The sequence below is a fragment of the Vanacampus margaritifer genome, chromosome 6 (genome assembly GCF_051991255.1).
Source record: "Vanacampus margaritifer isolate UIUO_Vmar chromosome 6, RoL_Vmar_1.0, whole genome shotgun sequence".
Lineage (NCBI taxonomy): Eukaryota > Metazoa > Chordata > Actinopteri > Syngnathiformes > Syngnathidae > Vanacampus > Vanacampus margaritifer.
This window is the reverse complement of record NC_135437.1, coordinates 16154581-16179565: the sequence shown is the minus strand read 5'-3', so window position 1 is coordinate 16179565 and position 24985 is coordinate 16154581. Positions and strand designations below refer to the sequence as shown.

General features: G+C 38.8%; 2 protein-coding genes across 12 annotated transcripts in view; one reads left to right on the top strand and one right to left on the bottom strand.

The window, feature by feature from the left end:
- The window catches only part of alkbh3 (alkB homolog 3, alpha-ketoglutarate dependent dioxygenase), a 29119-nt gene extending 4365 nt beyond the window's left edge, over positions 1-24754 (bottom strand). The window contains exons 1-12 of one of the 10 annotated variants that reach the window (XR_013294382.1): positions 24671-24754; positions 24110-24235; positions 23924-24027; positions 23808-23842; positions 23666-23713; positions 23154-23257; positions 22966-23054; positions 22649-22879; positions 21560-21658; positions 21161-21332; positions 18006-18426; positions 15515-15578 (exon numbers count right to left, since the gene is read on the bottom strand). Coding sequence is in view for 4 of the 10 variants with exons in the window: in XM_077567709.1 (XP_077423835.1) it covers positions 21189-21332; positions 21560-21658; positions 22649-22879; positions 22966-23054; positions 23154-23257; positions 23666-23713; positions 23808-23842; positions 23924-24027; positions 24110-24185 (930 nt within the window). In the remaining 6 variants the exon portion in view is untranslated. Of the gene's footprint in view, positions 1-14869; positions 15579-18005; positions 18427-21045; positions 21333-21555; positions 21659-22648; positions 22880-22965; positions 23055-23153; positions 23258-23665; positions 23714-23807; positions 23843-23923; positions 24028-24109; positions 24236-24670 lie in introns of those variants that run through there. The other 9 variants (XR_013294384.1, XR_013294383.1, XR_013294386.1 and 6 more) reach the window with 9 other exon arrangements.
- lysmd4 (LysM, putative peptidoglycan-binding, domain containing 4) lies at positions 17330-20966 on the top strand. 2 transcript variants are annotated; one of them, XR_013294388.1, is made up of 4 exons: positions 17330-17449; positions 18082-18368; positions 18813-20521; positions 20577-20966. XR_013294388.1 is itself a non-coding variant. In XM_077567712.1 (3 exons), exons 2-3 carry the CDS (start codon positions 18096-18098, stop codon positions 19311-19313), a joined length of 774 nt encoding a protein of 257 aa, XP_077423838.1. In that variant the 5' UTR covers positions 17330-17449; positions 18082-18095; the 3' UTR covers positions 19314-20966. The 2 variants fall into 2 exon arrangements, 1 of the variants encoding a protein (XP_077423838.1); XM_077567712.1 differs by having other exon boundaries at positions 18813-20966.
- Positions 24755-24985: the final 231 nt, after the last annotated feature.

Genomic DNA, 24985 nt, shown 5'->3' with positions numbered 1-24985 from the left:
TGCCGGAAATCCAGAAGCAGGGGTCCAATTGACCCCAATTGAAAGTGTCACTTCACAGGCTCGCTAAACTGGAGACGCTGCTGCGGCCCAGGATGTGGGATGTTAACGCACGGCTCTTCCACGGTGTCGTCGTTTGATATTTGAGCAGCTTCTGTTTGCTCAGAAAGGGGCGAGTGTAGCTGACCGGCGTCAGGAAAAAAAGCGCACAAGGAGGCTTTAACGGCAGTGGAGACGAGAATTGAGGTCACGGCAGTGGAGTGGAACGAATTGTGGTGGAACCTTCGGGCTTTGGTAGACACGTGTTGAACCCGGCCGGCATCACACCACGTCCAAGCTTTTACCTTCCCAAAGGTTGGCCTCATAACGACCTTGACCAGTGGCTTATGGATTGGGCCTTTCAAGTCTACTCCTGCCTGTTAAGACACAGGTTTACGGTATCTCCTATTTGTGACATTTTTGTTTGTTTTTAACGTAAAATAAAATGCCTCAGTTAAATAAAGGTTGCAAAACCCCACTGCATATGATTCAACATGATATTTTTTGATGACTGACTGCGGCTTGGCTCTGAGCTTTCTTAAACCCCCGGAACAAATGTAAATGTCTCATTAGATCATTGTCTCCAAAGCACTTAAAATAGACGTTAAAGCCGCTCTGCGTAAGCCCCATCTGTTCTACAACACATCCTCATCGAGGAGAGGTCTTGTTTGAAGGCACAATTGAACCTTTAATAATGTCATGACTGATGTATGACCCTCGGTGGGCTCGGGGGCGGGGGTTGTTTGTTCTGGGGAAGGATGATGGGACTAAGACAGGTATGATATCTGTTTTCCAACGGAAAACGTCACATTGCGTTAGCGGGCCACGTCGGTCAACATTGATGACATTCTGTCATTATTGTCACTTTGCATGAGAAGCGGGACGGTAAACAAGGAGCTTTGACAGCAGAGTGACCCCAGATGCTGTGCATTTGATTGATATCTCCACAGACAATGATCTTTTTCTTTTTTCTTACGCTGCCTTGGTGGTTTCATACGGGAGGAAGCAGTGGGCGGGGGCAAATACAGGAGAAATGTCACACCAGGGAAGCCAGCGAGGCGTAAAGCCCTGCCTTGACGAGCGCGGGGTCAGTGGCTCCTCTCTGCCCCCTTTGCGCCCCGGGTAAAATGATCTAAGTGATTCTGGACCTCTGCCACCGATCTGCTGGGGTGCAGAAGTCAAGCGCGTAGGCATGGAGGAGTGAGGCCTGGTGAAGGATTTGCTGGTAAAACTACATGTTGTGGGCTATTGCCTAGAGGAAACACTCACTCCTCTTTGCTGGCTTTCTCCATAAATAATAACACGACCTAGGACTCAAAATATCCTCTGTAAGCCTATGAGTAATTTCATGTTTGTTTCATTATGCTTTATTTCTGAAGGAAGAGGAAAATATTTTTGCCTAATGCTCACTATACATAATACAAGTACAAATTGCGATTAAGTCTGCTTATGTCTCTGCAAGGGAGCTAATAATCCTCGCACACTCTCTGATAATGAGCACAGCACTGCCACCTACTGTAGTGGATGTACAATTACACTTAATTCTTCCATCCATAAAGTTAAAGTACCACTGATTGTCAGGGCAAGGGAACACGGTACATAGTCTCGGTGGGTCTGGAACAGTTATCACTTCATTATGATTTTTCAACTAAAAATAATAATAATTCGAGAATAAAAATGAAAAATATCATTAGAAAATATGTAATTTTACAAAAAGGAAATCTCAACATTAAAGAAATTAAAATAGCTTTTTCTTCTGCATTTAATTTTTTTTTAAACAACTACAAATAAAAATATTTTGGAAATAATTTTAAAAACTCACAATATTTAGAGGTAAGCTAAACCACGGCCACTCATCTTTAAAAGGTGACAATTGGACTGTTTTTGTCTAAATGAAGTTCCTCAACTAATTTTAACAGTTCTTAGGCACCAAGATGCCAAATCATTACTGTTATTGGTTTAGCTTGAGCACAAAAGCGATGAGTGGACAAGTTCTTCAGTAGATAACGGGGAATTGGCAAATTCTTGGCTCTGCAACTTTGTGGGGGTTCTCTGTACATGCTTGAATTGGGCCATGACCAAATACAGCAATATTTTGTGCACATTCTGTGGTATTTCTGTTTAGCCGGCACCAGTGCATTTTATATTTATAGCTGCAAACGAGCCTCTCCAATGATGGCTAAAGGAGAGAGGTTAGCATCACATTGTTCTGGTAAATTACTTGCACATAATGGCTGGGAGGCAAACAAAAAAAAAACACAGGGAGGGAGAGAGAGAGAGAGCGCAGTAACATTCAGCTATCCACATTCAGGTATCCATGTCTGATAATGACGATCAGGGTTAATTAAAGCAAAGCTCAGTTCATTTAAGCTTTAAAAATAAAAAAAGAGTTCGTTACCGCTAAAATAAACTTACACAAGATTTACTGAATCCTTTCAATGTAAAGTTAATGTTGTGTGTTAACCATCGTCACTCTGGGGGTGTGTATGTTCCGCAGTCAGAGGGTGCAAGTGATGGGGCAAGTACGTTACTGTGCAGGGTAATAAGGTCAATGCAAAAAGCAACCCAAGGGCACATTTCCCAGCAAATAGGCAGAAACACACAAAGGACGCATACACACTACTGTCCCGGCCTTATGTTGCACAATCCAAACCAATCGAGTCAATTGCCAGAAAACATGACATGACCTTTCAGATTCACTGAGCATCAAGCGTGAGTGGGACTGGCGTGCTTTCCGTTTCAGCGCACCCTCTGCCCCTCCCGCCCACTCTGTCACCCCCCGAGGTCCTAAAACCTCCACAAATAATTACTCTCGCTGGAGTCCGCGCTCCACAAGGCAGAGCCAAAAAGACTTGACTCTGATTTTGACCCGTACTTAAGGTGCTCCCCGCTATGAAAACAGACTTGAACAATTGTGTCCATGTTAAACGAAGGAGGTCGACATCATGTTTGGACATAAAATGTCAGAAGCTTGCAGGTTCGGCTACATTCACCGCCATGGCGAGTCCAGACTGTATTCGAAAAAGATACTCTGAGTCTTTAGTCCTTAAAAGATTTAAGAAAGGAGTACTAAAGCGGGATAGACATGACATGTAGTGACAATTGGACTAAATTTGAGTACTGTGTCTCAGAAAATAACGTGAAAACGCCATGAAGAAATCAATATATCAAAGTTTGGCTCGCTTAGCAAGTGGCAACGTAAGATGGCCGCCACACTTACAAGTAGTTCTTGTACTCAAAAGACCAAGATTTTTTGCAAATAGAGCATGCACAAAACACAAACCAAGTTCCATTTAAAGGAGGTACCCCGATTGTGTTTATATGACCAAATATATAAAAGGGGTACCCCAGGGGTCTTATTCAGGTTTTTGCACGTTAACCAAATATTGGCAGAGTTATTGACTGCACAGTCAGACCGACAATCGCAAATATGTTAAACCTGAAGGCCTGGAGATCGTGCTGTTGGCAGACACAAGTTGAGGAGTAACTTAGTTTGCTATAACAACAGAAATTGATAGAGATTTAAACAAATGTGAATTTTAAAATGTTTGCCATGTGTTATACATTTTCTCGCGAGTAAAAATGATACGATACATCCCGATGTTGATGGTTTGCTCTCCAGGAAACCAAACTAATCTTCATCTGGTATCCTTTGACATGTAAACACACATACGAGTTCCGTTGTGTACTACTTGCACTTGAGCAGACAATGTCAAAATGTCAGCGGTCAAACAAAGTGCCAGTAGAGGGGTTTTGTTTCAGTGTTCTGCATGGCAGCACCTGCTTTAGACACGGATCACTGAGGATTGTCACAAAGGTGAACTTCAATAATGCCATCAGAAACCTTCATTTGGAGCTGGGAGCAAGGTGCGATGTGTCTTTTTTTTATTTTTATTTTTTTTCTGGAGAGCTCAGTATTGTTCATTCGGTAATTTTACCGATTTGACATGTCATCATCATTGTTCTTTTTCTTTTATGTGGGTGAGTAAGTGTATGTGCGAGTGTGTGTGTATTCATTAGTTCACCTAAGACATATTAAAAAATCCCATACCGTTCACCTAAACCGAACACTTCCAGCCAGAGTCGTGAGGCTGTCAGGAGACCCGAGGAAGGACCAAAGAAAGGAAAGTGAAATCCAGCACCGACCAGACACCACCCACCAGGCCACCAACCAAGGTGCGATGTGTCTTGATTCAACTGAGGAAAACAGATCATTGTGGCTTGTCTATTATTCTTTGACTAATAAACTGAAACAGTAGAGGGGGGGAAATAGCTCAAGGAATCAGTTTCACCCGCGCGAAAGTCTCCAGGAACCATGCCCGAAAATGAACAGGAAGGCGGCTATTTTGGTTTCAAGCAGACATTTTGCACCAATTCAAGGAATTGCCAATATCAGCCCCAATTGAAATCAGGTCTAGAAAAATGAGAGACCTAAATTACTAAAAATTTTGCCAATGCTGATGTGGACGAAGCATACAGTCAAGGCTGGATGAATAAATGTAAAAAAAAATGTCTTATGACCCCTGAACAACATTGAAGAGGAAGTCAGAAGTCAGTTTAGTTGGTAGTTTTGGGCGAATTCTAGGACTTGTACAGATTTGTAATATTTCCTTCTAATTCCTACTAGGGTTTTTGTCCAAATGAGCACCAAGTTTGAAGAATATTTCCAGGATGTCAAATGAAAAAGGAAATTAAAAAAAAAAAAACAGTCCGCCATACAAGCTCCACAGATAGACCAGAACTTTGGTGAACAGGTCACACTAAGAAGTCCCATACCCGAACAGGAAGTCAGCCATTTTGGTTTGAAGCCACCATTTTGGATTGTCTGCGTTCCATTTGAGTACAATATCCATCCTGCATCTTAAGAATCAATACCAAAATCGACATCCTTGAAGAAACACACCCGTCAACTACACAGGATCTGTGTTTACCATGAAGGGTACTAAGAAAGACAATCACGACAGCAAATGGGACAAGACAGATGCATGTTATTCACATCCAAGAAGAAAATCTGTGTCAAGGTCAAACGTCATCGTTGTTTTTAGATATTGCTTTTGATTGCGACTGGCTCCTCCATTATCCTCTTTCTCACCCACTGGATTTAATGCCAGCAACAATTCAAGGTCAAATACGGTTAACCCTACATATTTAACCTTTTCCACTGTCATCTATCTTTAAATTAATATCAGCCCCGAGCGCATTTGTTGTCCACAGCGGGGAGGATCCAACAAGTCGCTTTATATTAACCTCAAACGGAAGAAGGGCAGAGTGATAGGGGGGGTCACAAGTTGGACTGCAACAATCTTATTTCATGGAGGATTCTACACTTTCGCCCTCTTTTTGTGCCTGTGGTATTTTGATTTGAAGTCATTGTAAGTCCTTTTAATATAAGTTTGGGTCAGAGATATTTGCCAACTGGCGAGGTGGGGGGGGGGATCTTTTTTAATTGTCAGGTCACTTTGTGCAGGGGCAGAAGATCCTTTGGGCACACATTCTGTCTTTGTGTGAGCGAGCAGCCTTCGGAAATCCCCCGCCTCATTATAAGGGAGGGAAGATTAATTGACCAGTTCAGCAAGTGGCAGCCTCAAGACTAGATCAAGCCGAGGCCTCGCCAATTAAGACCGGACTACAGCACCTTCTCTTATTCCGAGACTAATCCTTTTTTATCGGCATTAGTCACAGTGGTTTTGCCGAGAAGATCAAGGCTCAGCTGTCCTTTGTCAGAGGCGGAGACATATCTATCACGCTTGACAATGAGATTTAATATTCTTAATAATAGCCAATCAATTTAAATGTCACTGCACCCATGTTTCCATTCGCTAAACAGTTCATTTCAACATTTTTTTTTGAAATCTTAAAAGACACGTTCATTCGAGTCCACAGAGCGTAAACCCTTTACATAAACAGCACTACAAAAAAAACCTTAAGGCCTTTTTTCACTTTCCTTTCTTTTCTTTGATCCTTCCTCGGGTCTCCTGACGGCCTCACGACTCTGGCTGGAAGTGTTCGGTTTAGGTGAACGGTATGGGATTTTTTAATAGGTTTTAGGTGAACTAATGAATACACACTCACACGCACGCACTCACCCACATACAAAATAAAAATAAAAATAAAAAAAAAGAGAAAGCAATGATGATGACATGTCTGAGCTCTCCAGAAAAAGAAAAAAAAAAGAAACAAAGGCATTTTTACTCTGTCTTGTCTCGGTTTCGGATAAGGCGGACTCGAGATTTTTTTTTGTCAAGACCGGTCGAGACCAGTGAAAGAACAAATATGCTTAGATTTGAGGTTTTTTTCTCTTGATAGTCTTGGTCGTGTCTCGGTCTCAATACTCTCCAGTCTCGATGATGTCTTGTTCTCGGTTGGTGTGGTCTTGACTACAACACAAAACCAGCATACTCATACGTCACCCATTGAGCATGTTTCAGATGCTCGGGTTCGAGGTATACGATATCGGGTTCTAGTTCCTACCCAGTAACTGTGCACAGTCTTTGAAGAGGACTGAACCAACATTCCACTAGCCACAATTAACAACCTAATCGACTCTTATGCTAAGGGGATGTGCTAGATGCTACCCTCGCCAATGAAAGATTTTCTGACCCCTGAAGCCAAATATGAGCATTAAATCATACGTATACTTTGCAGACTACAGAAGCCCGATCGTGAAGGTGTCAAAGGCTGCTGCCAACACCTGCCGCTTCCCCCCAAGCCTTAATATCTTATAGCGCAATACTCACACATGTATACACGTTTTGTTTACAAGCGCAAACACGCACACACATTCTCGCTTGGTGTTTTGCGCACACCTAAAATTCTCCGAGGGGGCACAGAGTGCTAAAAAAGATGTCATCATCGCTCTCTTCAGGAGGCCATTATGGATGAGAAGCTAATACACACTCCAGATATTTCCCCATCTTTTTCACCAAGGGCAGTTTCCCCCTCGTGGGTGATGGGTAAAATTGCTTGACATTTTCCTGGCTCCAATTAACCTTTGATTTGACTCTCAGTTTTGCCTGTCTTTTTTTATTTTCCTCCCGAATGTGGCAAATGGAGAGCGCCATTGGAAAACGCACTCATTGTTTTCTCAGGTTGATCATTTCCTCGTTTTTGGTCTAATTGTTATTTTTTTCCCCAGAGGATTTTCACATATACTGTATATGTGGATAGAAAATGTAGTTCAATGGCAGGTCGTGACATTTTGCACATTGGGTTAATACAGTACCGCTCTTTTATTGTATTGTATGAAATGAACTCATAAGAGAAAGATGGGTGTTATTAAGATGTTTTGTTTGAGAGTCTCCCAGTAGATGCTTCTAATAAAAAACGGAAAACTTTCTACAAACTAAGAAAGATGCACCAGTGAACTTTTCTTTCTCAACCCTCCTGTTATATGTGTTTCTAAGCAACAGCAATTATGTTTCTTGGTCAATTTGATTGAGGGCATGTTTAATTAGCCAAAGTCAGAAATGAAATTCCGGTAGACATTGATTGAAGCAGGGCATGTTTGATTAGTAAAGGGTATCTGAAACAAAGCCAAACCATGTTTAGTGGAATCATTTTCCAATAAACGTTCTTATTCTGCGTTTTGGATTGTGTTCAGGATTAAGTTTAGGATTAGGGTTTAAGGCAGGACTCCTGGCTGGCCCTAAATGTTGGCATTTTGCTCCCCAAAACCTGAGAGGGTGCAAGTAGCCTAAGTTTTATCTACTCACGCAAAAGACACAAGTAAATTCTTATTCAGTATTTTTTTCAGTTGCACACCCCAAAATTTTCTACTTGCGCCCCGGAATTTTCAGGTTAGGAGCCACTGTGCTCTGGGAGACCTGGGTTAGGGGTAAAGTATTTCGGTTTAAGGGTTTAGTGTTAAGTACACAGTAAATTTTGTAGAGTACATTTGACTCTAAAAAGAGTCTATTTTGTGCCACTCTAAAAAGAGTTCAAATTTACACTTGGATGAGAGTGAAATATTTTGTGTATGGGAGAATGTTTTTGGTCTCCTTTTGAATATCACCGAACAGTAGGAGTGGCATAGCTCAGGTGGTAGAGTGGCCGTCTCCCAAGCTGAAGGTCGGGAGTTAGTTCCTCAACCCTTGTGTAATGTTTATTTTTTAATTATTATTATTATTATTATTTTAATGAACTACATAAATGTAGGCCTACTCAAAATTCCTTCTAAAATTTACTTTGAATTTCTTAGTGAAAAAAAACTTTACCAGGTTTTTGTCATGAGATCGTACACATTTACTCTGAATATTTTACTCACTTCCAAGTGTAAATCTTACTCTGTTTAGAGTGGGACCAAATACTATTTATTTTTTTATTTTTTTTGTTTTTTTTGTTAAATGTACTCTACGCCATCGCATCTCATTTCTCCCTCACGGATCGTCTTTGTAAGATGAGGTCGAAACGGTGCAGGCATCACTTCTGTGGCGTCTCACCAACTTGAATGCATTATTCAAATCCCAAGGTCACAAGGAGCCTCACATTGGATTCAACAACGCCAAGCAAGCCACCTCATGACAGCACTTTAAATACTCGCTGCTTTACAAGATACGCTTCCCTCAGAACGGCAGAACATGAAACGTGTCAGCCCGATGCCAAGTACATGCATTAGAAAATGACCTTAAAGAAAGCACCGCAGATCAAGCTATAGTATATCCGGGCCTTGTGGACTGGTTATCTTCTACAGAAAGTTTGATTCAAAAGAAAGCACAGGAAGTGAAAACCAAGGCTCATTGAAGCATGCAGTGAGCAAGGACCTGGTTCATCATTCAACTTTCTTGTCAACATCACAGCTTGTTAAGCTCGTGTAGCTTCAGGTCAGAAGGCTCACTGACGGAGCTACACTCGCATCTGAATAGATTTGACTTTGAAAGACACCGTTTCCCTATTATCCCTTCTGGGTAAAAACCTAGCAAGATGTCAGTGGCCTTGATTGAACTCAAACATTATAAAAATGATTAAAGGTGCCAGCTCAGTGGCCTAGTGGTAGAGTGTCCGACCTGAGACTGGGAGGTTGTGGGTTCATTCCCCCCGGCCGGGTCATACCAAAGAATATAAAAATGGGACCCATTGCCGCCCTGCTTGACACTCAGCATTATGGGTTAGAATCGGGGGGTTAAATCACCAAATGATTCCCGAGTGCAGCCCCTGCTGCTGCTCACTGCTCCCTTAGGGGATGGGTCAAATGTAAATTGAAAAGAATGTGATAATATGTCAATTAACCAAGCATCTGTGGACTTGAGGGCATTATGAGGACATGATCATTGAGAATACAGTACCTCTATATAGCATAACTGATAAGCAAGTTAGCCACAAAATGAGTTAGAACTGACAAAATTTGTAGGAAACTTTCTGTAGTGATAGTTTTTAAGTATGACTATTCAAGTAACTACTGTATAGTTGCACTGACAATAAATGTTGGCATTTTAGGATATATTGACAATTGCCTAAAAACTGCACAAACTCTCAGGGCAGTGAATCGATCGCAATTGGACTGTTGTGGTTGTCTTACAAGACGTTTTGACGCAGCTACCACAGGGTTCATATCAAGTGGAATCAGCATTTTCTCTGTGCTCTCTTGGTATACTGTATGTTAGCAAGGAGGCCATTTTGTAGGCTAAGCATTCTTCCAAAAAAGGACCTTGAAATGGGGCACAATCTTTATAAATCTACGTTGGCATTTCTCTAGTTAAGTTGCTATGTTGATATTAAAATATCAATTGTTAGCATATTAGAATTTTAGCTATTCTCTTTCCAAAAAGTACCTGACCCCAGTAAGGGCACAATGTAAAATCCTCATCTCGTTTTCTCCGCTGAAGTTGCTATCTTGATATTAGCATATCAACTGTTAGCATATTAGCATTTCAGCTATTCTATTTCCAAAAAGTACCTGACCCCAGCTAGGGCACAATAAAAAATTCCCATCTTGTTTTCTCCGCTGAAGTTGCTATCTTGATATTAGCATATCAACTGTTAGCATATTAGCATTTCAGCTATTCTATTTCCAAAAAGTACCTGACCCCAGCTAGGGCACAATAAAAAATTCCCATCTTGTTTTCTCCGCTGAAGTTGCTATCTTGATATTAGCATATCAACTGTTAGCATATTAGCATTTCAGCTATTCTCATTCCAAAAAGTACCTGACCCCAGCTAGGGCACAATAAAAAATTATCATCTTGTTTTCTCCGCTGAAGTTGCTATCTTGCTAATATTGTTAGCATAACAACTGTTAGCATACAAGTATTTCAGCTATTCCCTTTTTTCTCTAAAGTACTTCACGACAGCGCACAAAGTTAAATCCCTAACAATCTGCCCATGCTATATGATAGCATAACAACTGTTAGCATTTTAGCCAAAGTCATACAAACAAGCTGTATATAATAGGCTCAGTGACTGACTAATCGGCTGTGTTACTTGTCAACAAGAACCGTTAGGCTGGAGTTTCTTTATGCTGTTAAAATGTGACTAAATTCAACTTGAAGCCATTTTATTCCTGTTTTACATCCCGCCCTGTAAAACACAAAAAGTCCAATCGACCAATCTAAGACACCAAGGTGTTTTGTTTGTTTAATTCCAAAAAAGCTACGACCGATGTTTTGTGTAGGTCACATGCGCAGATGGCCTCATGATCTGGCACAATGCCCCCAAATGTCCTAGCCCCGGTTTAAGCTAGGGCGAGGTTATACAGAGCCTCAGATCTCATAGCGCTGGAGTGTTGGCTCAACGTCAATCAGCGTAATGTTAGCTGACACACTGGTGAGGGTGGTGACAGGGCAAGGTTATGTGTCACTGTATGCTCCGGGCCTGTATGAAGACCACCAATGCCAGGGTTCTGTCTCATGTGAGTAGGCAGGGGGGGGCGCAGGGTCACCCTTGGGGGGGTTGGGATTCAAATTAATTTACACCACTACTGCACTGCACCTATCAGCAAATCAGTTCGCGGAGACCTCCGATGGAGGGCCTTCAAGCAGCCTCAAACACATCACCGTTGACAGACACGCGCCATCATAATGTATGTTTGCTGCCTTCACACGGGAAATTCAATGTTTAAATTGGTAACAATATCATTTTTGATATGCAGTGTTCCCCTCAAGTATGAACCATAAAGCGCATGTGAGCCCCCATAAGAAAATGGAAAAACGTGGATTGTTTTTTCACTCATGGAGGCAGCACTTCAAGTCGCTAAAATCACAAAAATGTACATGAGAATTCTATCCTATTCTTACAACTACATTTTTACTATCATGACCCAAGGAATGAATGACTAAGCAGATCATATGACAGATCACTACAAATGTCTAGTCAAAGAAACATGCTTTCCACTTGCGACAATGATGTTTAGTTGTGTAGGTTTCAATGTTTCCTATTAAATGATGGATGGATCGTTGCATCTCTCTGCTCCGAGATGTGAATCACATTCACCTGGCGGGTCGACATTTAATCAATGAACGTCTGAAATGTTGCCGTGACCTTAAGCCATAAGAATTTCATTACTCGCGTGGAACCCCCGCGGATTTTCCGAGACAAAGCTCCAATCGCCCGCTGTTGATGTCAACATTTATCACGCTCTAGTTTTTGCAAGGCAAATAATCAAACCTACTTTATCTGACGGAGAACGGCGACAAGGAAGGGAACAAGGCCTGTGTCAACACTCCATTAACAAACGTTGCGGAGGCATCTATTAATAATAATGACAATGTGTTTAATGAATTGATCCACAATGATTCAGAGGGTTTGATGCGCACGTATTTATGAATGAAATACTGACATGTATGCGGAGCTCAGTATCTTATCTTACCTGCACATCGATCAAATTCGCCAAAAATTTGAAGAATCTAGCAGTTAAACTAGTTGTCTACCCTGTGTCGGCACTAAGACGTGGCCTGAGGAGGCCTAGGTTTAGATCAGGGGTCACCAACTGTTTTGAAAGTTAGAGCTACTTATTGGGTACTGATTAGTGGTACTGATAAGGTTTTGAATTCCCTTAATAATATAACTATATCATTTTCTATTTTGATATCTATTTTCACATTTTTTTCTCTTTATTTATTTGCTTGTTAATTAATAAATGTATTTATCCCCAAAAAAAATTATTTACACTATACTTGATAAATATTAAATATCATATTATAATATTAAATCATTTTACATTACTCATGTTAGATTATTTTTTAAAATGTTTTAAAATAAATTAATTGATATAAATGTGTTAAGCTGTTTGTGTTGTGTTATTTTTTCTTTCTTACTTTTTTCTCTTTATTTATTTGTTTGTTAATGTATTTATTTATTTATATATTTATTTATTTACACTATACTTGATAAATATTAAATATCATATTATAATATTAAATATTTTTACATTACTTGTGTTACATTATTTTAAAAATGTTTTAAAATAAATTAATTGATATAAATATGTGTTAAGCTGTTTGTGTTATTGTGTTATTTTTTCTTTCTTACTTTTTTCTCTTTATTTATTTGTTTGTTAATGTATTTATTTATTTATATATTTATTTATTTACACTATACTTGATAAATATTAAATATCATATTATAATATTAAATAATTTTACATTACTCGTGTTAGGTTATTTTAAAAATGTTTTAAAATAAATTAAAGTGTTGAGCTGTTAGTGTTATTGTGTTCTTTTTTCTTTCTTACTTTATCTCCTTTATGTATGTATGTATGTGTTTATTTGTGTATTTATTTATTTATTTACACTATACTTAATAGATAGATAGTAAATATAATATAACATTCAATTATTTTACATTAAATATTTGCGTTAGATTATTTTTTAAATGTGTTAAAATTAATTAATTGATATAAATATTTTTGCTAAACACAATGTCATACAGTATTTTGTACACTGGTTATACCAAATTATTAAAATACTCAAAATTTGCTCAGGATGTGATATTTATAGGAGTCTGATACACCTTTCCGACATAATTTCCCATGTATAATATTTTAAATATACAAATTAAATGTATTTCTATATTAAAATATTGATATAGTAAGTATAAGGATATATGATCGATTCCGATCTCAAGTGTTGAAAATGGGTTGCGCTCTTTGAGATTCCTTGTAAATTGCAATGCAAACAATGCATACAAATGTGCCGTTTTTGGGTTGTCCTGAAAAGTGCTGATTTTGGAGGTACGAGGAATTGGCATGACGCCAGCAATATGTTCCAATAGTTAGGTTGTGCAACTACATTCATAAAACAAGCAAATCAAGCTCAAGTGTGTGTGGGGGTGAGCTAGTGGGGGGGGGGCAACTATAATGCAGCCGCACAGCAATACGTTTGTAGACGCGGCAACCATGAATCTTTCACCTCCATAAATATTTGACCATTTCCTTTGAATGATTTAAATAAAGGACCACTCTGTTATTTTGCAGGGCAACATGTGCAAGCAGTATACACTTTTTAACCCCCCACACTTCACTTCTCTCCATCCCATGCCACTCTCTCTCTCTCTCCCCCTCCCTTGCTCCCTCTCTGACAAGCTGCTCAGTGGCCCTGAAATCTCGCACATTATGCCGCTTTGTTGCTCATCATTCGCGTTCCACGCCGCATCTGAATGCAATGTAAACGATATGATGATCTGCCCCTCTAAGGCAACATTAGCTTTATGATCGTTAACGCCGTCGTCAAGCGCAAGGGTCAAATTTGTCTGATGCTCCTTTTGAACGCGGTGGACCAATTAAAAAAAAAAAAAAATAAGAAAATAAGAAGAAGAAAGAAATGAATATTTTGGCAGCAATCAAGGTTAAAATGGTCATAAAATCAAAGTGCACACCAATACCATGTCACGTTTTGTAAATGAAACGGAGCATTTGGACACAAGATCTGATTAGCGTTGAGTCAACTGTGCAGTCTGGAGTCAACTGGAGGTCATTGGTGCTTTCCAGCTGAGTGGCGATGCATATGTGGAGAGCAACACTAGATTATGCATGACTGCTATTAGCCACAACTGCTCGTAGTTTAGCTCTCTGTCAAATGGAGACTTGGGGGAGATTATACAGACGAGGGATCAAATAAAAGTGGAGTAAAAAATGTGTAATGCTGTACATTCAAGTACATAAACTCTTTTGAAATGTATGCATTTCCTGTCCAGATTTTGTTAGTTCACCTCTTACTAAACATCCATTTTTTAGAAATAGCAACGTGTATGATAGAATAGACTTGACTGCTTATTAAATTGTATTTTTATCATTATAAAGGAGTAATATGATCACACTGAAAAGGGAAAAAATGAAGCTGAGATTTAAGTAAAATTTAAGAATCTTAAATAAAGTAGTCAAATATTTTATAGAATTATAATTTTTATAGAATAAAAAATGTTATACTTTCAATATTACAAGAATACATTTCTATATTTCCTAGATTATAATTGTAATGTTACAAGAATAAATGTGTATGTTTTTTAGATTAAAGTTGTAACATTAGAAAAAAAAAAGTTGATCATGATAAAACATACTTTTTTTAAAATTTAAGTCGTAATGTTGCAAGAATAGAGTTGTATATCTTTAGATTTAAATTGTAGTCTTAAGAGAATAAAGCTGTATCTTTTCTAGAAAAAAACAGTAGTATAATGTCTAGAGAAAAAGTCTAATGTTTTTTAGATTAAAGTAGTAATATTACAAGACAAAATATATTATTTAAAAATGTGACTTTTATTTATTCAAGATTCAAGTCGTAATATTTCAAGAAATCGTTTTGGAAAATAAAGTTGTATATTTTCAAGACTGCATTTTTTAAAATGAAAGTAAGAATCTTATGAGAATATATTTGTATATGTTTAAATTATAATATTACAAGAATACAGATGTTTATTTTCAAGATTAAAGTTAAAATATTGTAAAGTACTGCATGCATATGTAATAAATATATATTTTTAAGTGTTTATATACAATACAAAATAGTTTCAAATTTTGTCATAATAATACGAGAATAAATCTGTACGTTTCTTTCAATAAATTGTATATTTTCCAGTTAAAAGCCGTAACATTACAAGACTAAAGCTTTCATATTTTCAAAAAAGTTGTATATTTTATCTATAAAAGTAGTATATTTCCAAGAAAATGTATATTTTGGAGATTAAAATTGTACTGGTATTCTAGATTAAATGGCAATGATAACAAAATGTGCTTAGTGTGAGGAATAAGCGGTTAAGAAAATAGATGCCTGGATGATAGACAACCACAGTATCGATATATCCTGGCCATGTTTAAATGCTCTATATGTACAGTATGTACCATTTTTACTGTTTGGTAACCCCAAAATATACTTTTGAATGTCATTAAATCTATGAGGAAAATGTCAGCGGTGAAATATGGTATACTGTTTTAAAAGTAACACCCAGTGGTGACCCTCAGTGGGTCTTCAAGCTAGACCATTAAACGTCATGTTTCATATAAATTTATCTCATTTGCACTCTGATTTTGCATATACGTATCCTACGATATTACAGATGGGGGAGTTGTGACGTCATTGAAGGTTTCTCTCCATACTGGAATGCTTCCCCATCTGCATCTGCAATGACCACAAAAACAGCATCAGTCTCAAATGTCATGACCAAAACACTTGTTAAGCGAGGAAACCAATGAGACTTTTTGATGATGTGATGCCTTCAGGTGTTTAAAATGTAATATTTTGCCAGCGTGTAACTATTGCAAACTTGGAGAAACACTTTGGTGAATTTTTAATGGGGTCAAGCACAAGAGCAAGAGTGATTTTGTTGTCCTGCTGCGCCCTCAGGTGGCCAAAGATTGAAACAACATGTAAAGCGTGCAGTGATATACTGAGCAGGTTAGACATAATTACAGAAGACACATCATTCCAATAAGGGGAGATTATATTTTTATGAAAACTGTTCAAAATCCCATTCAAATATGTGTGTGACTCTCGCAAAAGCTCCATCTTAACCTGCAGTCGCCATGCAAGCCTGACTCATATGCAGGCAGGCATGTGCGACCGCAGCGTCTGTTGAAAGCCTCTGGCCAAAAAAAAACGATTCCGCAGTCGCCGCTTCAAAAGCGCGTGCCAACCAAACTACACCTCTGCCAGGATCTTCTGGGTGGGCGCAACAGATGTAAACTATTACAGCAGCAGAAGGTGCAGGCTTGTACTGTAACGCGGAGGTGCGTGGGAAAACGGCAGGTCGTTAATTGGCAGGGGTGGAGGCTTGCGATGATGGAACTACAGGACACTGTCAATCGAAAATACTGGCGATAGTTAAGGCTTTGATCAATATGACAAAATGCACGTTTTGATGATTGGAAAACTCAATATCAAAATACGCCTACATCCTAGTTTATATACAGTGAGTACAAGAACGAGGTGCGTTTGATTTTAGTCAGTGCCCAAAAAACTACCAATATTGTTGAATAACGCCATCTAGTGGCTAATTATAAAATAATAATAATAAATGCCAGTTTATTAAATATTAATTTAAGACAGTAACTGCGCTGAAATGCTGTAGAATGAACATAAATTGAGACATAAGGAAGAAAAAAATAGATGGATTGCAGGAATAACTTGTAAAACAACTCCATTAATTTGGATGGGAATATTCTCATGGAAATGTACAATTATCCAAAAACTGGTTAGATTTTGAATGTTAAACATTCTGAGTTAGAAAGTTTGCTTGAGATATGGTAAAAGGTGCGAAGAGTATTCATTTACTACAAACAACATATATTTCTTCATCAGTCTATGCCATTGACTTATAGTGACAGGCAGAACAATTTAATTACTCTCCCACTAAATGTCAAAAGATACTATATGCCTACAGGCATCTGTACTTTCTTGATTGTTTTATTTAACAACCGATTTATTCCCTACATGCTGATGTCTGTGAATACTGTTTTGTCAAAATAAACTGAGCACTTATTATAACCTACGCAGATGACGGAAGGATGGGGGGTAAAGAAAAAAAGACGTGTTCTGTACTGTAACTACGCGTGACAGCAGAAGTCAAATGGCATAAATATTTCATGACGTCACACATTGTTTTTATCACCCGGAAGTACGTGCTACGTCACGGTAGAGTAACGGCTTTAAACCGCGAACTACATATGAACATATGGAAGAAAAAAAACATGAAAACGCCGCAGAGAAATCAATGTATTCAAGCTATGAGCACTGAGAAAGTGGCAACGTAAGATGGCCAGCAAGACACTTCCGGTGGCTTCCGCGCCTTGAAACAGGTTGTAGTTCTGGCGGCTGAACATAGAGTGGCGGTAGTTAATCTCCGGCCTAGTGTGTCTACTTTTTAACACCCATAGAAGACGAGCTCGCTGACGTCACTCACGCCAACTTGAAGTTAGTTAGCCCAAAAGTAGCTGGCGAAGGGGCTGAAGAGCATTACGAGAGTGGTGCCTTTTGTTGTATTTCCCTTTAAGGTAATACGTTGGAGCCGCGACAGCGTAGGCGACTTTATGGTTGTGTGTCTAAAAAGGCGCTCTTGAAGACAACCGTAGCAGAAGTATAACACGTCGTGTTTGGGGAACACATGTTCCGGGAGTAATGCGCTAACAAGGCTAACTAAGCTACATATGCTAACCAGGCGTAGCTGACTGTAACGGCTGTCATCCAGCTGCCTGAACAAAAGTGGCACTCGTCCTGGCTTGACGTCATTTAACCTACCAGCTGAACATGTTAACATAAAACATTCAACGTAATCCATTTTGAATGTTGGGTTGGGTGACTAGTAGTTCTGTCCACCCGTTTTTATTTTTATAGCAACAGGCAGTTAGTTACTAGCCACGTCCAAAGCGAGTCAAATAGGTTACCACGGTAACGGCTCATCTGATGTTCAACATCATGCAAACAAACCAATCAAATAACTGTACACCCTATCGTGTCAGCTGAAACATAATTGTACCATATAAGAACCACACGAGTGAGTAAAATTATTTAAACAATACAAAGAAAAACAATAGCACTAACTCAGTGTACCTTTGTGAACAGAGGACCGCCTTTTTTCTTTTCATAACATTCTCTTTTCTCTTCATTGTTGAAATTGTTATTCCAGGCCGGTGTTGAAATATGCGGCGTGGTGAGCATGTGCCGCATGCGTTCCAGGCCCCGGTGGACGTCCACGCCAGTGCCGATGGCCATGTTTACATGTTCAAGAGGAAAGCCAATGGCACGGCCGCGTCGTCGGACGACGAAGATGACGAGGAACTTGGCCTGATGGAAATGAGACCTCGAGCCTTCCAAGAGTCGGAGCAGGACAGGCTGAGGAGTTATCACCTACTGGAACGAGACGTGCTGGACGGCGACAATCTCAACAAGCTGGCCTTGCAGTACGGATGCAAGGTAGGTCGCGGAAGGATGTCGGGCTACAACTAGGGATGGTCGAGATTCATCTTTTTATCTACAAATAAAATATATTATTATTATTAGGGATTTTCTATACCACTTTTTTTTGTCTTTGTTGAAAAAAAATGTCATGGCAATACGGCTGAAAAATTTGTCACAATATAAGTATTTCATATCAGCCGATATTGATGAATATAGATTATTTATTTTAACTATTCAAAATGAGAAAAATTCTGATAGTAAAATTTTAGAATCCCATATTCTGCTGATTATCACATTTGGGTTCGCCATCTTCACATTCTCTACTGTAGTATCTGTGACTGAGTGTATACGCTTTCAATGTTGGGGCCTGGCCTGGTGAGTGACGTGGGCATCGGCGAATGACAGTATTGAGGTGGCTTGCCGGGGGCGTATTGACAACTTAATTTAAACTTGTTTCAGGTGGCAGACATAAAGCGCGTGAACAACCTCATAAAGGAGCAGGATGTATTTGCACTGAAAACCATCAAAATTCCCATTCCCAAGCACAGCTTTTTAACGGAATCGTACGCAACCCTGAGTGACCCTTTCATGGAAACGCCAGTCAAGGCCCAGCCGAAGAGACACCAAGTTATTACGGACTTCCTCATCGAGGTGGACAACGACACGGAGAAGCTGATCCCGACTACGGACGACTTTGACATGGATCTGTTGGATGACGAACCCAAAAGGTCCCCGAAAAGACAGAAGAGTCAGGGTGCGGACTGGGGCATCCAGTGGTGGAACGCCGTGGTGGCCATGCTGCTCATCGGCATCGTGCTGCCCTTGTTTTACGTCATTTACTTCAAAACGCAACACAGCAGCGCAGCCTCGGCAGAAGATGGCGCCGTCACCGCCTCCCCCGTCACGTCAAATAGGACCACCACGGGCAACTTTGGTACCGGTGGGCCCGAGCCCGGATAGAACGGCTTCATAAAGCGGACTACCTTGAACATCACGTGCAATTACCCGCCTCGTCGGCCATTAACAACTCGTTGCACTTATGTCAACTTCAATTTGTCAAATTTTCCCTATAATTGCTACTGTTTCGTGTGTGGTTTTATGGTCATTATTTTGTGTTTTCAACCTCATTTGACATGCGTTGAATTACCATCGCAAATTCAAAAACTATATTTTCCTTTTATTTTTTAAGCATTCTTCATATTTGCAGTTCTCTATTCACAAATTGCCTTACATAGTTAAACTATGGCGTGTCAAGTATTTCTCTACTGCAGGGATCATCAATATGGTTCCTTGGACCACGAGTAGCCCGCAGGCCTGTTCTAAAAATAGCTCACCAGTGATGGGGCACTGTAATTTTCTAGGGATGTTGAAAGAATTAGTGAATAGTGACGCATGAATATGTGGAAGCTTCCTGTACACTGGCTGTGTTCGAGTAAATAGAGAGTTTTGGCTTATGCTGCTGTATGTGATGAGTCTGTGAGCTGTTGTTGTTGTTTTGAAGTTAATTTATAGAAGGTTTGTGTTTATTCATTTGACATTGTTCACTCAGGCTGGATTCACTTTTTTACACTACAGACCCTAGTGAATAAGTCAGATTTTAATGCCAATATCTGATTTTTTTATTTTTTCTCCATGAACTATTTAAGTGAATGATAACACAATTGGCTGTTTACATTCATTCACAGTATTAGCAAATACCCCAAATGTGTCAAGTCAACTCATTCATTGCCATTGACGGTTATAAACGTCAAAAATTCATTTTAACTATTTCTATTAGTTTAACATTTTTTTTTCCACTTTTGTTTACAAGAGTATGAAAACCTAGAATTTTTTTATTGTACATTTAGAACAGATGTAAAATTTGTGATTAATCGTGAGTTAAGTAGTGAAGTCGTGCGATTAATTACAATTTTAAAAAATTAATCGCCTCTTGCCCCTAATTTTTAAAAATGAATTTATGGCAGTGAATGAGTTAATTTATGGTTTGCGTTTATTAATTTTGCATTGTTAACTTAGGTTGGATTCACACTACAGGTCCAAGTGAACAATTCAGATTTTATTGCCAATATCTGTTTATTGTTTATTTATTGTTTATTTCCATGAACCTTTCAAGTGAATGATAACACAATTGGCTGTTTACATTCACAGTATTAGCAAATACCCGAAATGTGTGGGGATTTTTTTGATACCCGTTTGGACATTTGGAAGACGTGTGATTCCAAGTTTCGATTCCATGCATGTTTTATTTCTTCTGTCTGCGTTGCCATGACTCGTATCCCAATTGCGTCAATTTCGACATAGTGTAAATCCAGCCTTGTTGCTCATGCTGAGTGGAGCTGAACGGTGTGCCAAACGTGTGAACTGTGTTTACGACAGCGCAGTGTAGTGCAATAATGGATGTGTGACGTGTTTCTGCCATCTAGTTTGTAACTTGAAATAATGCGTGGAATGATAATACAAGGTGCCTTAAACGTTCACTGTTAAATTCAGATTCTGAAATGTGCACCTTTTTTGGACTTCAGGGAGTTTTTGATTATATTTTAACCAATTAGCCTTGAACGTGAATGTGGTTTAAAGAGTATGTTTTGAATAAATTTTCAAACTGTTCAGTAACTTTGGACGCAGTGACTGATGAGCCCCCCCCCCCCCTCCCTTCCCAATACAAGCCTCACAAGAAAGCAACACTTTGAAATTAACTTTTTACTTTTAAATATTAGGCCTAGGAAATACTTTATTTGACCAAGTTTATGGAAAGTGTTTTTTCAATTATTATTATTCCATTTACTGGAGAAAAATGAAAATCTCACCCAGTACAGTTTTTGTCGTTGTTGTGTTCTAGTTTGTGGCGTTCACGTCTGCTTGGCGGTTGCTAAAGTGCAGTTTGGTGCCCGGCCGGTGGCCCTGTGGCTCAGGGAAGATGCTCCTGAAGGTCAAGTTGATGCGAGGACCACGGTCGTGGTACTCTTTCGCCACCTGGTGCTGAGAAGCAGAAATGCCGTTCAAAATCAATCAAGTCAGCCTCTGACATGATCAAAAAACAAGCATCCACTGACTTTACCTTTGGTTTTTACAAACTAGTGGATACCTTTAAAAATGTACAGGGCTCTTGATAATTCCTGATGTAGTGTAAAAGATGAGAATTCTCCATTTTCATTCAATTAAACAAAAAAGTATAGATGTCTGAATTATTAGTAGAGCCTACCTACCTGCCAGTCGTCCTGCGTGGCTCCGTCCATCAAAAGCAAAGTGCCGTGACCCAGAGGAATCTTAATACGTTCCACGTAGGTGTAGTCACCATTTTCTTCCTATAACATAAAGAAGACCATGCATTACAAACACCACTGGGTTTGCGCTATACTCACACACATGGCACAATACTATGGCCACACATACTACTACTAGGTAAAAATCCAGATCACTCTTACAATGGTGACAAATCTTACCCCCAAAAAACTGTTTTTTTAAATAGAAAAAAGTTATTTACAGGAATAAAGAAATATATTTTTAGACATTTTTTAGAGTATAAAAAAGTTGTTTTTTACCCCAATTAAATAAAACAACCTACAAGAATTTTTTTTTATTTTTTTTCAAGTCAGAATCTTAAGAGAATGTAATTGTTTTGGGTTCTTTTTCAAGAAAAAAGTTTGTATATGATATTTTCATCAAGAAAAAAATACATTTTAGGAGAACAAAATTAGTATTTTTCAAGAAAAATAACCAGAGTAAAAGCAATATTTTTTTCAAGGAAAAAAATGCAATCTACAAGAGTATAGTGGTAGTTTTTCCTTAAAGAATCTTAATTTTGCAAGAATTAAGTTGCTTTTTTTTTTCTTAAAGAATAATTTCAGATTTTTTTTCCAAGCCGGATTACCTTTACAAGATTAATGCCAGATTTTTTTGCCAACAAAGTTCTATTTTTTTATAAAATAATGTCTGTGTTGTAACTTGTTTACTATAAAACAGATACGTCAACAAAATCTTGTGAGATTCAGAATGTAGTGCTTTGTATCCATACAAATACCAGTGATTGCAGAATCCCAGAGAATAAACATAATCTTACAAAATGAAATCATTTTAAAATCAAAATTTTACAAGAACAAAGTTCTTAAAAAATAGTTATTAGAATCATAAATAGTGAAAATACTGATCTAAAAAAATACTGAAGAAACAAAAGTCATATTCCTACAAGAATAAAACAGTATTTTTAAGTGTAAAGTGGTATGTTAAAAAATTTTTAAAAAAAGAATTTCAGAAATGTATGAGCCCGAACGTGCGTGTGCACGTGCGCGTCTGACCGGTGGCGGTTTCTTCCGTAGACTGAACACTCTGCTGTCACCCAAGCTAAGCGAGGCGACGACAGGCCGCGGGCCCAGCGAGGCCTCGTCGTCGCTGTGCCAGCCGATGCTGTCGTGTCCGTCTCGGTATTGGTTGCACAGCAGCGAGTTGAAGCAGTCGCCGCCGCTACATCCGCCGCCACCGCACGCCTCGGAAACCGCTCGCCGCAGGTTCATCAGCAGCGGATGCCACTAGGACAGCCGGACAGTCACGGTTCAGTCAGTGTGTGACAAAGTCAACAAAAAGTCATTTGTATTATTTGTATTCAAATGAAGACCTTTGTGTTGGCGGCCATGGTGGAGCGAGCGTACGTGTAGGGTAACTCTCCAAACCAGCAGGTCAGCCTTGGTTCTGCGTAAGCCTCACCTGATTTTGGGGTTTTAGGGATGCAAGTGTACACTGAAATGTGTGTGGGGGCATGAAAACATGAGCGTGGAGTCATAATGTTGACTTATTAGAATCAACCTTGTCTGATGTTGGTCTTTTGTGACCAGGGAAGCTCTGCCAGCAGTTTACTGAACATCCAGTCGGCCTCCTGCGCTGGAAGAAAGCCCGGCACAAGCCGCAGTCTGAACCCAAGAAAGATCATAATCATAAGTTTACGTAAAATAACTAAATAACTCAAACTAAATTGAAAAACTTTTTGCAAAGGAAATTTTTTTTTTTTTAAATGAGTGCTTTTAAAACAATGATAACTACATTTTACATTTGTATAACAAACACTACAATGAATCTATTTTATTTGTTTTCATCCTTGCCAATTAATATCACGCATGAGCTTTAGGGGTTCACTTCAAATGTATTTATTTCAGTATTACTGTATTGCCGAACAGAAGAAAGAAGGTCAAACAGTCATTTGGGAACTTATAAATCTTACACTAAAACTCCATTTAAACAATCTAATACTAAAAATAATGTAAAAAAATATATATATAATAATCCTGATTAAACAAGCAACAATTCATTTCATTGCTGACCTTGACACCCCAGACGGTCCATGGCTGATCTCGTAATCACCTGCCTGGCTGTTGAAATCAAAACACAAAATAGAGTTATATGTTATGTTATATAAGCATTACACAAAAATGATAAGCCATTCCATTCAAACCGGACACTTACTCAATAATCTTCTCTGGCGGAACATCTCGAACTGGCTGTGAACAAGACAAAGCCTTTTTAATAAATCCGATGCTGTAAATTAGTATCATGTTGAGATTGGCTTTTTTTTATGTGACCTTAATGGGCTGGTTGAACTCAACCCCTTGAAAATTTCCAGATGTCGTCTGCCGATGTACTCCCCAGGATGCGGCAGCTGGATTGGCACTTTGGCTATGAGGAACTACAGGCCAAATCAAAAATCAACACATATAAGACCACATTTTTACATTGGGTTTGAGTGTACGCAAGGGACTTTAAAGTACCTGCTGGTCTGGGTTGTTTGGGCAGCTGTTTGGCCCAGGAGCCTTGCACCCTGGCACGCTGGCGTTTATCTGACATCACGCCACTCGTGTAGGGGACTTCACTGTTCAAATTTCTTGCAGTGGTGGCTTTTGGTTTCCATTACATGAACAATATAATCAGCAAACTTATTTTTTTTTAATCATTAAAATAATCAATGTGTGCCATGAAGCTAATATACGAGTATCCGTTTTGAATTGTATTACACCTGCTTGCATGTGAACGCTTGTTTTAAACAAAACAAAACAAAATGGCATAAAACGTACTACCGCACAATACGTGTCGATATCTTCTCAAATTCAGTCATTCTTTTCTATAATTCAATTCAATTTTTATGGAATCAAACTAGTCTCAAAACGACGTTAAACTGACTTTTTCTTTCACTCCACTTACTGCTACAGTACTGCTACTTCGCCTAAATGTAACTTAACTTCCACGAAGTAGAAACACGAGGATATTTTCACATAAACATTATAAAAGTGCAAACGTTATATTTACTTATACAGTACAGTAAAATAACTTACCTAAGGAAACAGCCGTGTATCGAAAGGAGGTTCATTTATCAAATGCAAGGAGGGACGGCCATGTTACGTGTGTCACACCAAAATAAACACAACCCGGAACAAAGATGTAGACTTAATGTTCCGTTATATTTCTCCAATTCATTTTAGCTTTTTTTGTGCTTTTAAGCTTTTATAGTATCTCTCTATCTATCTATATATAGATACATATATAGAAATAAATAAATATAAAGAAAGAGAGAGACATGCGTTTAGAAACGGTACCTGGAACAGAAACATTTACCTTTTTTCCCGTAAAAAGCTGTTACTTGCACTTCG

Bases quoted from the DNA above. Each gene is read 5' to 3' on its own strand.
- lysmd4 (XM_077567712.1), top strand. From the start codon at position 18,096: ATGCGGCGTGGTGAGCATGTGCCGCATGCGTTCCAGGCCCCGGTGGAC. The intron at 18,369-18,812 runs GTAGGTCGCGGA...AACTTGTTTCAG, and splicing joins CCTTGCAGTACGGATGCAAG to GTGGCAGACATAAAGCGCGT.